Source organism: Trachemys scripta, chromosome 12 (genome assembly GCF_013100865.1).
Source record: "Trachemys scripta elegans isolate TJP31775 chromosome 12, CAS_Tse_1.0, whole genome shotgun sequence".
Taxonomy (NCBI): Eukaryota; Metazoa; Chordata; order Testudines; family Emydidae; genus Trachemys; species Trachemys scripta.
This window is the reverse complement of record NC_048309.1, coordinates 2,790,928-2,805,578: the sequence shown is the minus strand read 5'-3', so window position 1 is coordinate 2,805,578 and position 14,651 is coordinate 2,790,928. Positions and strand designations below refer to the sequence as shown.

At 57.3% G+C, this 14,651-nt stretch overlaps 1 protein-coding gene across 1 annotated transcript; it reads left to right on the top strand.

Moving 5' to 3' along the window:
- Positions 1 to 3,355: 3,355 nt before the first annotated feature.
- SRXN1 (sulfiredoxin 1) lies at positions 3,356 to 5,577 on the top strand. The gene is made up of 2 exons (XM_034787390.1): positions 3,356 to 4,156; positions 4,813 to 5,577. The coding sequence occupies exons 1-2, from the start codon at positions 3,926 to 3,928 to the stop codon at positions 5,014 to 5,016; spliced, it is 435 nt and encodes a 144-aa protein (XP_034643281.1). The 5' UTR covers positions 3,356 to 3,925; the 3' UTR covers positions 5,017 to 5,577.
- Positions 5,578 to 14,651: the final 9,074 nt, after the last annotated feature.

The window sequence follows — 14,651 nt, the reverse complement described above, 5'->3', positions numbered from 1 at the left end:
CACGGTCGAGCTGGCTCCTGGGGAATAAACCTCATTAGCAGCCGCGCTCCTTTGTGGCAAGCGAATCATTTGCAATCCCAACTCTTTGAGTGGCTTTGTTATTTGCAAATGTGGGCGGAAGAGTCGGCGAATCATGTGCAGCCTCTCAAGGTGGGGCTACACCACAGCGGCACAGCTAAGGCACTGCAGTGTAGACGCTACCTACAGCGCTGTGGTTCACCCACCCCGAGGGGCAGTAGCTAAGGCGACGGATGGATTCTTCCATTGACCTCGCTGCGTCTACAATGGGGGTGAAGTCAACCTAACTCTGTCGCACGGGGTGCGAAACTGTTCACAACCCTGAGCGACAAAGCCAGGGCGACCTACGTTTTAGGTGTAGACCAGGCCTAAGTTGTCGGTGAACTGTTCATGGGGTTAGTCACCTGAATCAAAATGTATTGTTTCTGCTTCCTGATAGCTGGCTGGGAAACATCTTAATTAGGAGACCTGTGAATCAGGCGATGATTTTACAGATGAGTCATCGCGGCTGCTAAAATTCATGAAACTCTTGGGACTCGCGACTCCTTCTGCGAATAGCTTGCAGCCGTCCAAACGCTCACAAAGAGTCGAGAATACAACCCCCAAATCACAGCACAACGAGAACAGTGCTTTCAGCCATGGAAATATTTGCAAATCCAGTCTGGGGGCGGGGGATTTTGAACTATTCACCCAGCTCGGCACAGGACCGCCTTTCGCAGCCACTTACTCTTGCTTTGTTCTGCCTTCTGATGTGCTGCCCAAGAACCTTCTGGGGAAAGGACTGTCTCTTTTGATCTGGGAGCCTCCATGCACCCTCCAGGCATACGGATGGGCCTTCCTTTTCATCTATTTTTAGAATATATAAACATGCATGTAAAACAGTCCATATTTCAGATGGGTCCCTTTCTCCAATCATCCAGAGATCACGGATCGTGTTAAGTAAGCAGGACAAGGATCACATTTCCCTGTGTGGTTTTGTAATCTAATGGGGCCCAGATACTGACTGGGACCTCAGGGCAGTAATAATAAGTACCATCATAAATAAAGAGCAGTAATTAAATACCATCACAAGTGCATGGAATTCATCAGGCAGGAGGTATCTCCACTCTGGATAATAAGGCTGCCAGCTCCTGTGCTTTTCATCTTCAAAGCATCGTCCAGGCAAGAACAGGGCAAATATTGCAGAAATACACCTTCCTAAGAAGTGCTAAGTACAAAGTACTCACGCAAACACATCCCGATATCAAGTGGTACCAGAACATCCTGATATCAAGGATGGTACAAAATATTCCCCAAAAATAAGAGGAACACACTGGCCCCTCCTAAAAAATAAGGTCAGGATGACAGGCGATAACTTGTTTGTATCAGGGTATAAAGATGGATCTCAGAGGAAGATGGATCTCTTTGGCTAGCCTAGGGGGCAGTGGAAAGTCCCACCATTGACTGAGCTGTGTCCATTGTCACGAGCATACATGTCTTAGTATCTTTGTAGAGTCTGCCAGGTGCTAGTACCATGCTTCGTCGACAATAAACCTGGCCTGGCACCTTCCTTCCTTAACAGATCTTGTGGTCATTGAGCGGTTCGCTCGAGGTCTGCTGTGCCAGCTGTCTACACAGAGCTGGGGCAGCACACAGGGAGAACACACACACGCAGCCAAACATCTAACCACAACCCGGAAGTAGGGACCATCTCCATTTTACAGGCAGGAAACGAGACAGGGAGGGTGGGTGATTTGCACAATGCCACATCAGCAAGTCAGTGTCAGAGCTGCCTGGGAATTAGACCCCAGGAGATGCTAGCACCTAGACTTGCGTTCAGACCATGCCTCTCTCAATCCCCACCCGAGTTCAATGCAAATGGGTCAGGGAATGACTGATTTTCCTAAAAGCAATGTGACGAGACGGGATCATCCCTGGTTGGTTTCCTAGCTGGATGGCACCAGGGGGCTGGATCCCCAACTGACTATGTCTTCATTGCAAAAAATGACCCGCGGCCCATAGATGTAGATGTTCGGGCTCGGGCTGGAGCCCAGGCTCTGAAACCCAGCGAGAGGGATGGGTCTCAGACCCCGGGCTCCAGCGCAAGCCCTAAGGTCTACACTGCTCATTTTAGCCCTGTAGCATGAGCCCGAATCAGCTGAGCCGGGCTGAGACTTGCTGCTGTGGGACTTTTTGTTTTTGCAGTGTAGACGTACCTTCCGTGGGCTCTGGAGTCTCTGCTGAATGAACCATCACAGAGCCCCAGTGTCTCCACTGCGTGCGCACCCGCTGGTGACACCAAGACGTGCCAGGAGCACCAGGCCTGCGCTCAATTTGCTGTCTAAACATGTGTGCATCTTTAGGATCAAAACCAAACCACATCTCATCTGCTTGCACTCACACCCGCCTTGCTAGGTACCCGCCCCTGGCTCGGTTCATCGGCCATGCACACCAGCCCTCCATCGGCTTTGTTCTCACTTGTGCCAGTCACCACTTTGTCTTCAGGTGTGAGGGGGAGGGGACGGCAGGCCCATCATCCCTCTGGGCCTGCCCCAGCTGAGCACCGTTTGGGACGATGTCTTACAAGAGGAGGATTAGGGAGATGACCCAACAGAGCACTGAGCTGAAATTGGGCCACCTCTGTTATTTGGACCCGGGCTGTGGATAGATCTCAATGTAGTGGCCTCGCTTGTTACACCAACCCTGGTATAGAAACCTGACTGGGATAGCGACATTCATTCCTTGCTGCTCAATCGCATTTTTTTGTTTTGTTTTAATGCAGCACCATCCGTCCTCAGGGATTGGAAGGACATCAATGCTAGAGTCATTCAGTGCCACTGGAATGCGGCCACCTCTGGGGTGGAGAACATAAGTAGCCTATGCAGCAGGGGAAGGAAAAGTTCAGCCCAGAACAAAATTCTGGCTCAGGACAGAAGTGGCGGGGGATCTGTAAGGCCCCTGCACAACGAACAGGACAGTAGTTCTACAGGCCTCACCCTAACGACCCACCCACAGTAAACCTCAGGATCCTAGAAGTTCTGGTCAGAGTCAGCCGGGCCAGGCCAGAGCTCCCTACAGCGAAAGGGCAGTGAGCTGAGAGTGGGGGCTGTAGACCGACAGGCTCCTACCTATAACCACCCAGCCAGCTGTCACCACCGCAGCCGCTGACCCTGCCGAACTCTCAGGGCAGGCGCATGTCCCGACGGCCAGCTGCTTTCAGGAAGTCCTGGGGCCCACGGTCATTCTGTAGGGTTATTTATTTACCGTAGCGCTGGCTGCGTGCCAGGCATGTCCCCAACACGCTGCGCAGCCCCTGCTGCAAGCCGCTCTCTGGCTAAGGACAGCGATCGCCCTGGGAGCAGAGGTTTATGTGTATGTGGGGCTGGACAATCCCAAACCGAGACATTGAGAGGCAGCCACCTCTGGGGTGGAGGGCAGGCTGGGGCGAGGAGATAATGATTTGGTTAAAGACACTGGGCTCCTGGGACTTGCAGCCTAGGATCTTTAAGGGCCATGCTGAGCGGACAGGCCCTCGGCCAGCCCCAGCCCCCAGGCTCCTCGTGGGATGCCCGGACTCCGTTCTGCTGGTTCATTCTGAGTCGGCAGAGGAAGGTAGGCCCCGCCTCCAGGGGAGCGATGATGGAACTGGCTTCCTGGCTGCCCCGTGGGCGAGGGCGAAGCACACTGCACACTGCACACTCACTGTGACTCAGCCACGCTCGCCCTGCCGGAAACAGCCTCTCCACCTCACACACAGCCAGGCTGAAGGCACAGAGTGAGAAATCCAGCCGGGGCGGTGACCCAGGCGAGGTGGAGCTGGGCTGGGGAACAGATTCCTCTGCACTCCCTGCAATTCCAAACGGTGCAATCCGCGCCTCGGCGTAAGGCCTCCCCGGCAGCGCTCCGCGGGGCCCTGGGGCAGCAGTGGATGCTGCAGGTGAGAGCAGCTGGGCAGTGGCGTGTGCTGCGAGGGGCTCTTGGCAGGGGCTGGGCCACAGCGATGGCTAGCACAGGCCCAGCGGAAGAAGACCAGGGGAACAGGAGCATCCACTCCGACAACATCCCCACCGTACACAACGTCCCCATGAGCGTGCTCATCAGACCCCTCCCCTCAGTCCTGGAGGAGAGCAAGGTGACGAGCCTCATGAAAACCATCCAGGTAATACCAGGGTTATACATCCTGGGGATGGCAGCGCTTTGCAGGCCATGCTGGGATGGGGGCACTGAGCCATGCTGGGATGGGGACACTGAGCCATGCTGGGATGGAGGCACTGAGCCATGCTGGGATGGGGGCACTGAGCCATGCTGGGATGGGGGCACTGAGCGATGCTGGGATTGTACCGGTGATGCTGGGATGGGGACACTGAGCGATGCTGGGATGGGGGCTCTGAGCGATGCTGGGATTGTACCGGTGATGCTGGGATGGGGGCACTGAGCCATGCTGGGATTGTACCGGCGATGGCAGCGCTTTGCTGGTGATGCTGTGAACGGGGCCACCTGCTAAGCCCAGGTTGTGCAGGGGGTGGCCATGCCAGCGATGCCAGGGTTGTGTGGAGTGGCTGCGCTGCAGTAGGCACAGTGGCTGCGCTGCTCTTCCTGCGTTCCTCCTGGGACTGCTGAGATTGTGCTGGCAACACGGGGTTATACCAATAATGCCAGGAACGTAACGTCAGCCTGTATCTTGAGCAGGCACTGCTGCGGGGAAGCTCACAGCTGGGGCGACTGGGTGTTGGAGACCCTGGCTGATGGGTTGCATGGGGTTAACTCCCTGCTGCTGTTTGACCCTGTTTCTAAAGCTCTTTCTCTGCTCCCCAGAAGGAAGCGGACAAGGTGCCTCCCATAGACATCCTCTGGATCAAAGGCAGCCAAGGGGGGGATTATTTCTATTCCTTCGGGGGGTGTCACCGCTACGCAGCGTACCAGCGGCTGAACAGGGAGACCATCCCTGCCAAAATCATCCCGTCGAACATCAGTGACCTTCGCACCTACCTGGGCGCCTCCACCCCTGACCTGCGCTAGGAGCTGCTCGCTGGTCAGACCCGACCTTCCCCTGCGGTGGGAGCTGTTCACTAGACAGCCCGATTCCTGGAGCCCAGAGCCGCCTACCTTATCTCAGAGACCCGCTCTCAACCCCAGGAATGGGAGCTGCCTGTTTGACCCCTCCACACCCAACCTCGCCTGCAGGGGGAGCCCTTTGCCGGACTCCAGGACTCTGCACCTGCCACCTGGGATGGCCCAGGCTGAAGCAGCCAGGGGCACCTGTCTTGCAACGGGCGCTAAGCCCTGGACGGTTTTCTGCATTTCTTTGCTGTGTCTCTGTTGCTGCTGGTCTCCCCAGGGGCTGAGATCTGACAGGGTCCCTGAAGCAGGCTGGGCAGAAACTGCTCCCGGCTGCAGGTGGGCTGGGGCGGGGTTGCAGCTGCAGGAGTGGCTATCGCCCATAAGCCGGAGGGAGCCTTGCTTCCCACCCTCAATGGGCGGGCAAGGAGCAAGGCCATGCAGGGCTTGGGCTCTGACCCCGGAGCCCAGATATTAAGGGAACGGAGGGGAGGTCAGGGGTGTCCCAGCGCTCAGCTGGGAAAGGAGGGCCTGTGGGGAAGGGGGAGACTTGGGGTTTATTTTATTACAGGGGGAAACTCATTTAACCTATTTATGTAATAAAACGGACTGGGATCCATTGTGTCCCCGTGTGGCGATGTGTCCAGGAGCCGGCAGAGAACGCTGCCCGTTGTGCAAGAATCACACAGCGCAGGTGCATGCATATGCCCGAGGCTTGAACCTGTGCAGCTGTGCGGACTTGCAGGCATCAGCAGTAGGTACAGGCCGAGCCAGGCATGTACAGGTGTGTCCGTGTGTGGTAGGTACGGGCCGAGCCAGGCATGTACGGGTGTGTCCGTGAGCTGTAGGCACCGGCTGAGCCAGGGGTGTACGGGTGTGTCCGTGTGTGGTAGGTACGGGCCGAGCCAGGCGCGTACGGGTGTGTCCGTGTGCGGTAGGTGTACACAGGTCTATGTATAGATGGGCTATCAGATTCTGCGTTCATCCAGAGCAGACAGCAGATGGCAGCCTTACCCCATTGTCAGGCGACTGATGGCAAGAGCAGCAGGGCCTTGGGCTGCTTGTATTTATCTTCCCGCCCGGGGCCAGATCTTTGCTCAGTGGGCACAAATGACCCCATTTCCTCATGTCTCCTGGGGAGTGAGCAATCACCTCATGCCCTGTCCCACTCAGGGCTTTCCCTGGCTGACCTGCTGCCCCCGCCCCTAGAACACTCTGTGCCCAGGGACCCAGCTCTGACCTGCTGCCCCAGACACCCGAAGGAGCTGATCTGATGCCTGGCTGGCAGCACTCGTCTCCTCTGGAGAGGGAGGGTAGCCCAGTGGTTAGGGCACAAGCCTGGGCATTGGGAAAGCCAGCTTCTCTGTCCTGCTCCACCCCAGACTTCCTGCGCAACCCTGGGCATGTCACAGAGCTTCTCGGGGCCTCAGCTCCCATCTGTACAGTGGGGATAAAGCCCTGCCCTGCACCACCCTGGGGTGCTGGGAGGAGAAACACCTGGACACTTGTGAAGCACGTGGATACCATGGTAATGGGAGCTACAGAAGTATCTTAGATAGACCAGCCCCAGGACTCCTGGGTTCTGTCCCCAGCCCTGCTACTGACACTGGGTGTGACCTTGGGGGACACGTCCCAGCTGCACTGGGGGACTCCGTTCGTTAAGGGCCATATGGCACCCCGCTGCCGTGGGGCTGGACTCAGTGCGGCGTGTTCTGCCCCCCAGCACGGAGCCGGCTCTGGAACGCTCCTAGCTCCACTCAGTTCTCAGCTGGGCCCCATCGCTCCCATAGGGATCTTCAGCCAGCCCTAAGACGCTGCGAAGGGCCAGCTATAAACTCTGTTCTCGGAGGATCTGAAACCCCTTTATGCCCATGTCCCCAGGAGCCAGGCGAGTCTCCCCTCCACCGCACAGAGCTGGGAGCTCAGAGCGCCTTTCCCAGCAGGGGCAGAGTGGGATTAAACGGAGCCCAGCCTGATGTGCTAACCACTACCCCCCACTCACCCTAAGGAGCTTTCAGGTGAGCTTTCCAACGCCACCCACCCACTCAGAGCCACTCAGCCTCCCTCAGCCGGTCTCCCCTTCCCCCTGCCTGGCGAATTTTCCTTCTCAGCCAAGCACAGTGGGCCTGGGAAATGCTGTACGAGGTTTAGTGACAGCCGGAGGCCAGGAGGGAGCAAAGCTGCTTCTCCCTTTGGCCACAGAGATTGCCAAGAGAAACCGGGGACCCCTGTGGAAGCACCAGGGCTAGGAGCATAGGGACCGCTAGAGCAGAACAGAGAAATGGACCATCTCATCCGGTAGCCTGGCTTGAGAGTGGTCCCCGCGGGGGGCTTTCAAGGAAGCCATGAGCCGCCTGTGATGCACCTAATTGAGCAGTCATGGGTGGAAACTTCTTCCTGAACACGGCTGGGACCATTCACACGGCAGGACGAGCGGATCGTTTTTATTCCACTGCGGGTACCTGCAGGCACAGCTCTTATTCCACACCTGCTTTGATCCCTAGGTCAGGGATTGCATTTGGCCTTATGCGTCTCTCCATTTCTGGAGGCTGACACACCTCTTTGCCCCAAGAGTATCCGCTGGTTAGTTTGAATGTATTTCCACTTAGTGTTTGAAATGTGTCTTTTTGCAGGTGCAGTTGTGCCACTAACTGTCCCAGAAACGGGCAGCCGAACTCATCCTGCTCTTGTGTGTGGTGCTGATGGACGGAGGGGGGGACAAAGAAACGACGACAGAGAATTCACAGGTCTAAGGGTCATGAGGCTGACTCCAGCTCTGGCAGCAATGCTGACAGCAGAGCAGGCAGGCCCGAGAACAGTTTATTAACCTTTATGGGCTCAGGACCCATTTGTAACCTGTATCGAAACCACATCACAGAGAGGGCGCCCTGACTCGCCAAAGCTGGGACTAGCCCCGGGCCCCTGCTCTGACCACTAGACAATACTCCTCTGGGAACAGCCTGTCTAACAAGGCTGATTTGGGGCGGGCTACAGAAATAATAAAAGGAGGCGATTCCGGAGGAGGAGTCAATCCAGTTTACCTGGATTTTAAGGGCTCTTTTACTACAGAGCGAGCTCTGGGCAGTGCCCTCTGAGCTGCGGTCACGTGGGGGGGGGAGATGCTTAGCTGCCTGCCTATCTGCCGTATTGCCCCCCACCACGATAGCTAGATGGGCCTTTGGCTCACCCGGCGTGGTGCGCGGCCTCCAAAGGCCTGTGCCACGCTGCCTCGGGGGCTCCCACCGGTTGCCACCAGCAGCCTGCTTGCGAGCGAGCCATTTCCGTAAGCAGCCATCGGAGAGGAAGGGAAGGGAAGGGGTGGATGGGTTGCAGGGCCGGTGTGTGTCTGCAGGGGAAGGAGCCGAATAGCTGGCGCTGGAGTTGCAGGCCTGCCTGCGTCGCATCAAAGCAGCTCTCGGCCCCTCGGAGGAAGCGCGGCCGCCATTCGGGCAGAGAACGGCCCTGGCAGGCCGCTCCCCCGTGGGCCATAAATTTCTCTGAAGAATTGTGGCGTGCTAAAAAGTTTCCTCTTGTTAGAGAGAGGGAAGGAGGTGGCGGCTCCTTCAGTGGCTGCAGAGGGAGACTTTGCCCTCGGCTCCACCTCCCGCACCTGGTCACTCCTCCGGCCGAGGCAGAGGGTTCACCAGGAGGGAGGCCGCTGCTCCCACCAATCAGCATCTCTGTGGGGATCCCTTTCACTCCAGACACTGGGTGTGTGGGCCCCCTGCCCCTTCCCCCGGCCCCAGCAACCCCAGCTCGTCCCAGAACCCTTCCTAGATGTATGCCCCTTAACATCGGGATCGGGGTGAAATGAAGCTGTAACTCCACAGGCAGGGAGGAACCAAAGCTGCTCGAATCCCCCAGCCATCCCCCACCCCACACATACACCTCACAGAGAACTTCCTCCTCCAGCCCACCCCAGGGAGCAGCTGGGCTTGAAACGATCTACTGCCAAATCCTGCTCTTCCACGGTTCCATCTTCCTCTGCAAACAGACCGTGGCTGCGCTTGGGCTGCCCGGGGGATGGATTGGCTGATCTCCGTCTCATGCCCCCACTGCCCCATTCAGGAGAGATGGACGTCCCTGCTTGGGTGAGGGGGGCTGGCTGCAAAGGGCCCCCGGGGGGAAAGCGAGCAGGTCATGGAGAGAGGGCGGACATGGTCCCTTCAGCTGCAACTGTGGCTTTTCACTGTTGCATTGTCACCCCGACAGATACCGCCCGGCTGGGCACAGGCAGACAGGCAGACAGCGCTAGGACAGGCCTGTCCATCTGGACTAGCAGGGGGGGTTGCAGGTCAGGACTGTGCAGAGCTCGACCGAACAAGGCCGTGCTTGGTTCCGGGACGCGTCTCTGCTCAGGGCTGCAGGTCAGCAGTGACGTGCCTTGGCAAATGGGGTGGGCGGGCGGTGGGAGCCCCAGACTGGGAGAGCAGGAGCGATGCAGACCTATAGGTGAGCTCAGGACTAGACGCAGCCGTGGGGCAGCCTGAGCCCAAGGTGGGTTGGCAGAGCTGAGCAGGGGCGGCTTGCCCGAGTCCTGCCCAGCCAGCGCTAGGCCTGGCCGAAGTCTAGGCCCCTCCCTAGCCAGAAGAGTCCCAGATAAAACGTCGCCCTTCGGAGCCCGCGGCTGCCAATCCCACCCCCCTGCTGGATTCCCCAGCAGCAGGCTCTGGAGAGAGCTGCTGTTATTTATATCTGTTTGCTCTGTCTGTCTGTCCGGCTGGCTGTCTCTCCACCTGTCCCCCTTCCCTCCTTCCCGCTGCCTGACCTGCAAGGTCTCCGGTAACGCAGACTGACAAATGACCTCAGCTGTCTCCAATCCATTCGTTCCAGCAGAGGAACAAAGGCTCTTTGTGGGACTTGCTCTCTATCTCGCCGGGCTAGTGAGGGTCCCCAGGTCCGGAACTGGGACAGACTTCCCCTCCCGACAGGCGTGTAATGCATTCCAGGCTCTCGGGGATCGGCCGGATTGGCTCGCGGAGCCGGGCAGGTAGGAGAGGAGAGAGGAGCTCCTGGCCTATGGAGCTTGTTGGCAAAGAGGGACTTAGACGGGCTGTTTGCCTGGCAGCTGGTGGTGATGCAGGGATAGGATGGGCCCAGAGGTTACCACCGTTGCAGAGCTCAGACCTTGTGCTTAACCCCCAACACCACTCTTGTCCTTTGGGGGTGGGCACCCCAGACTTCCAGAGTGTTAGCAGAGCCTCTCCCACCCCCAGAGCCAAGGTGCCAGACAGAAGCCCATCCCCTCTTTGAGGCCCCTGGAAGAAGAGACCCCGTCTGCTCTACCCTGGAGCAAAAGGAGGTGGGAAGGAAGTGCCAGCTCCAAGCTCCCACTCAGAGCCCTGCCCCACCAGGCCTGTCGCTCTGCCTCTGCCAAGGCATTGTCACACCTGCTGCCACCGAGACAAAGGAGACTGCATTCACCAGAGCGATACGTGGTGTTGGTGACTCACTAGGGGGCGTTCTTCTCACTGCAGATTGCGCTAGGGGGCGCTGTGCAACCAGACCTGCCATGGGTGGGATGAGACGCAAAGCTGGGGGCCGACCCCGGGTGACCAGTAAGGGCTTGACACTCAGAAAGCTGAAGGCTGAGGCCCGTTGGTACGTGGGGGCCAGAATACGGCCTCCAAAGTGCGCTGGGTCACTGCCCTCGTCTGACATGCTCATGGCATGTCATACAATGGAGGGGAGCGGGAGGGAATTGGTGTGAACTGGAGTAAATGGGGGGGTTCTCTGCACCGTAAAGTCTTCGAATCAAGATCTGAGGCCTTCAGGAACTCAGCCAGAGGATAGGGGCCTAGTGGGTGGGCGAGGTTCTGGGGCCGGCGAAGGGCAGGAGTCAGGCTAGATGGTCCCTTCGGGCCTTAAAGTCTATTAGTAGCTAGGATCCTGCTGCCGCCGCTCCTCATGGGAGTAGCTCCTCTGAAGTCAATGGGACTACTCAGATGAGTAAGGGCTGCAGCACTGCCCAGATCTTTCCGGCTCCACCCATCGATAGCGAACCGTAGGCTGGCCAGGGAGCCCATGAGGACGAGAACTCAGCTTCCCTACTGCATGCCCCCAGCAGCTACTCCTCCACAGACAGCTCATCCAGGCATGTCAAACCCAGCACGCCCGAAGTCACCTCCACCCTGGTGCGTGCCCAGAGACTCAGAACATGCACCATGCTGGCTGAGCTCACCCACCATTGTGGGGCGAGGGCCGATAGCAGCGTTAATGGAGCTGGCACGCCACAGAGCAACGCGTAACGAGCCCCTCAGTCACCCAGCCTGGTAAATCACTCAGATAAACCCGGTGCCTCGGCGCAAGTTTCCGAGGCAGGATCTGGTTTCCAGTTGAAAGGAGGCGCAGAGCTGGATCGGATTCCCACGGGAGCACAGGGGCATTTTATGGCAGTTTAATGTGGTTTTCAGAAACCTGCTCCGCTCCCCCAAGAAGCAACAGGAGCTGACTCAGGGCAGCTAATATTTCCCCGCATCAGGACAGATCAGCGTTGGTATGGGCTACATGGAACAGTCACCCCTCCATACACATCTGCACACATCTGATTCCCACACCTTTTCGGCACAAAGCCTACATCTATAACGGGTTCAAAACACCACTACAAATTTCCCCTTTTTAATACGGTCTGTTCTTTATAACGTTCTCTACAAGCCTGAGCGTGATATTTCTTACACCCGAACCAGTTTGTTCTTTTTCATCTGACAGAAGATGAGCGCCTGGTTTTTGCTAACATTCAAATTAACAGTGAGGGCCTGGTTTTTGCTAACATTAACAATTGCACACTTGTTTTGCGCACATATTTGCACATTAATTTCTCTTGCACTTCTAATGATTCTTTAAAATCAGGCCCTGGAATTGTTTTGCCGCGTTTCAAATGCGGCTGAATCCAATGCAGAGCCTGATTCTGCTCTCGTTCACACTAGGAGGAATCAAAACTAACTGCAATGAAGCCAGTGGAGTCAGTGTAAAACGGGTGTAAGTGAGCGAAGGTGAGCGCTCGTGGTCTTTCATAGAATCATAGAATATCGGGGTTGGAAGGGACCTCAGGAGGTCATCTAGTCCAACCCCCTGCTCAAAGCAGGACCAATCCCAACTAAATCATGTTCATTACCTCCTCGTTTCATCAGCCCAGGGAACAGCGATTGTTACAATGAACCACCTAGCACAAGAGCAAGGGATATTTTGTGTGGGTCTTGTGGAAATATAATGGTAGCAAGCGAGGAGAGAACTTGTGTGGCTGAATCAAAAACCCACTGAAAAACCAGGGGGTCTAGAGTGAGAACAGAGCTTATAACTGCTGAGGTTCGGGTTCCTTTTGACTCCAGAGAATTGGGAGCTCTGGGCTTTACCTGGTTTTATCATCCCAGAGGCAAGGCAAGAAGACTGGAAGCTGTTTGAGACAGGGCCTGTCTTTCTTGCTCTGTGCTTGTTCAGTACCTAGCTCAGGGGGCCCTTCCCCGATCTCTGAGGGACACTGTCACAGAAATACTGTAGAAGAACAAGAAGAAAGAACCTCAAACCCGACCCATTCAGCTAGGTGCGTGGTGGGGGGGTTGGTCCTTTATTACTTGTCTCTGGAAAAGCCCTGGTGCAAATTAAGGGGGGAAATGTTTCGAGCAACTCCTGGAAAACCAATGCTACGTGGAACAGCGGTTTCTGCAAACTAGCCAGACCCCACTGGAATCTCCCACCCGCAGGGGGAATCGTGGCCGCCGCTTGCCCTCAGCAATTCCTTTCCAATAATGCTGAGTTAGGCCCAGATGGTGCCCAGCTGTGCTGCTAATGAGCGTGCCCAGTTCCAGCGGCTGCTCGTGTGAACGGCGGAGCTGCCTTTGCAAAGGAGCACAATTCCCATTGGCACAAACACTCACCTGCTTTGCACACAGAAGCTAGGTAGGTGCTCACACAAACTAGGCCAACAGTTTCATACTTAACGTTTTTACTAATCTCCCCCTTAAATCCCGAGCATGCTCTCCCAGTGAGGCGCCCAAATGATTTAGACAAGGACAGTAGCTTTCCCAGCGTGTGGCCTCACCTGTCTCAGCCAGCACCCCCCATGTGACTTCCCTCTCTCCCAGGCCAGATACCACAGTGGTGGGACCTAGGTATCAGAATCTAGCCAGCTGCCAGCCCAAACTCCATTGGCACAAGCTCCTGGAGGCAATCACAAGACCAGGGTCTGGAGTAACACCCAACGGCACAGGAGACGGGCAGTGCCCCCAAGCTCAGCAGCTGGGCAGGGAGAGTCCAGATCCCAGTTGGAGCGCCAGCCCATGTGCTGGAGCTGGGAGCTCTTGTCCGATGGGACAAATCCAGCCCCTTTCAACAGCGGCAGCCCTTGCTTCGCCCTCCCCTCCCTGCCCTGCCCTCAGCTCGCAAGCACGCCGCGTTTCCATTGCTCAGAGTGACAGTGCATGAAAGCGGCAGGACCCCAGCAGAGAGCCCCCACCCCCTGCTGGGGGGTTAATATCTCTCCTTGCCCATCCACAGGGTGGGAGAGGGAGACCTCCAGGCCAGGCTTGTAAAGCAGGTCACCGGGCCCGGGAAGGGGGAGCGAACGGACCCCTCCTCGACCCCCTCATGTGAAGGACGATGCTGCTTTAGCAAGGTTCAGCGAGGTCAGGCCGGCAGCATCCTGGTGGCCACATGTGGCCCTGGCAGGTCTGGAATCCATTTGCCTCGGCTGGCAGCCGTGTTTTCCCAACAGGAACCCCCGAGAGCAGGGAATTGCCAGCCGGGCCCTCCGTGCCATCTGCTCTCTGTTTATTTACTTACACTTAAGTATCACCTCCAAGATAAACAGCCCCTGAGCGGAGGGGCCCTAATATAGCATGTCCCCCGGAGAGAGGTTCTGTGCCCCCTGGCTTTCCACCCCACGCACCTCAGCCTGGCCCCCACAAACCCCCCTACCTCATTCGGGGGGCCAGTTCTTGCCCTGCCTCACACACCATGTCTGGGACGACTTGTGTGGAGTGTGCAGGATCTGCCCCGGCCTGCAGCGAGTGCAGCCCACATCAGGGCCTCTCAGTGCTCCAGCAGCCCGGCTCCCGAATGGCTCCTTCTCCTCTCAGGGCCTGAGCACAGGCCGGGGAGCCAGAATTCCAGGCTGGTTCTGCCACTGACAACCCTGGGGCCTTGGTCCTGGTCACTTCCCCACTCTGTGCCTCAGCTTCCCCCCCTGTAATATGGGGGGCATTCACCCACCTCAGCGCTTTGGGCCCCCTCCCTGGCCCAGGGCAGGAGGTGTGAGCGACTGCCCTGGCCCAGGCTGATCACCCTCTGCCCCCATCAGCATCCGAAAGGCCCCTCCTGGTTTTTGCAGCTACGATCCTGGGGAAGGCAGCTTTGAGAGAGACTATCCCATCCTGGTCTCCCGCTGGAGGAAGGAGTGGCTATTTCTCCCACCACACCCCAGGGGAGACAAGAGGTGGCCTCCCACTTGCTCCACAACAGTCCAGGGCTGAGGGGTCCCTCTCTAGAAGGGGATCCCAGGGCCCTCCAAGGGGCCCTCCCATGTCAGGATAGAACAAGGAGGTGGGTCTGGCTCAGCAGGTCCTGAGTTGCTGGGGTCAAGCCAGGCAGTCTGCGAAGCT

What these genes read in the sequence shown, in the direction of transcription:
- SRXN1 (XM_034787390.1), top strand. Translation starts at nt 3,926, where the DNA reads ATGCTGCAGGTGAGAGCAGCTGGGCAGTGGCGTGTGCTGCGAGGGGCT. An exon ending in GCCTCATGAAAACCATCCAG is followed by an intron (nt 4,157 to 4,812) that starts GTAATACCAGGG and finishes TCTGCTCCCCAG; the next exon opens with AAGGAAGCGGACAAGGTGCC.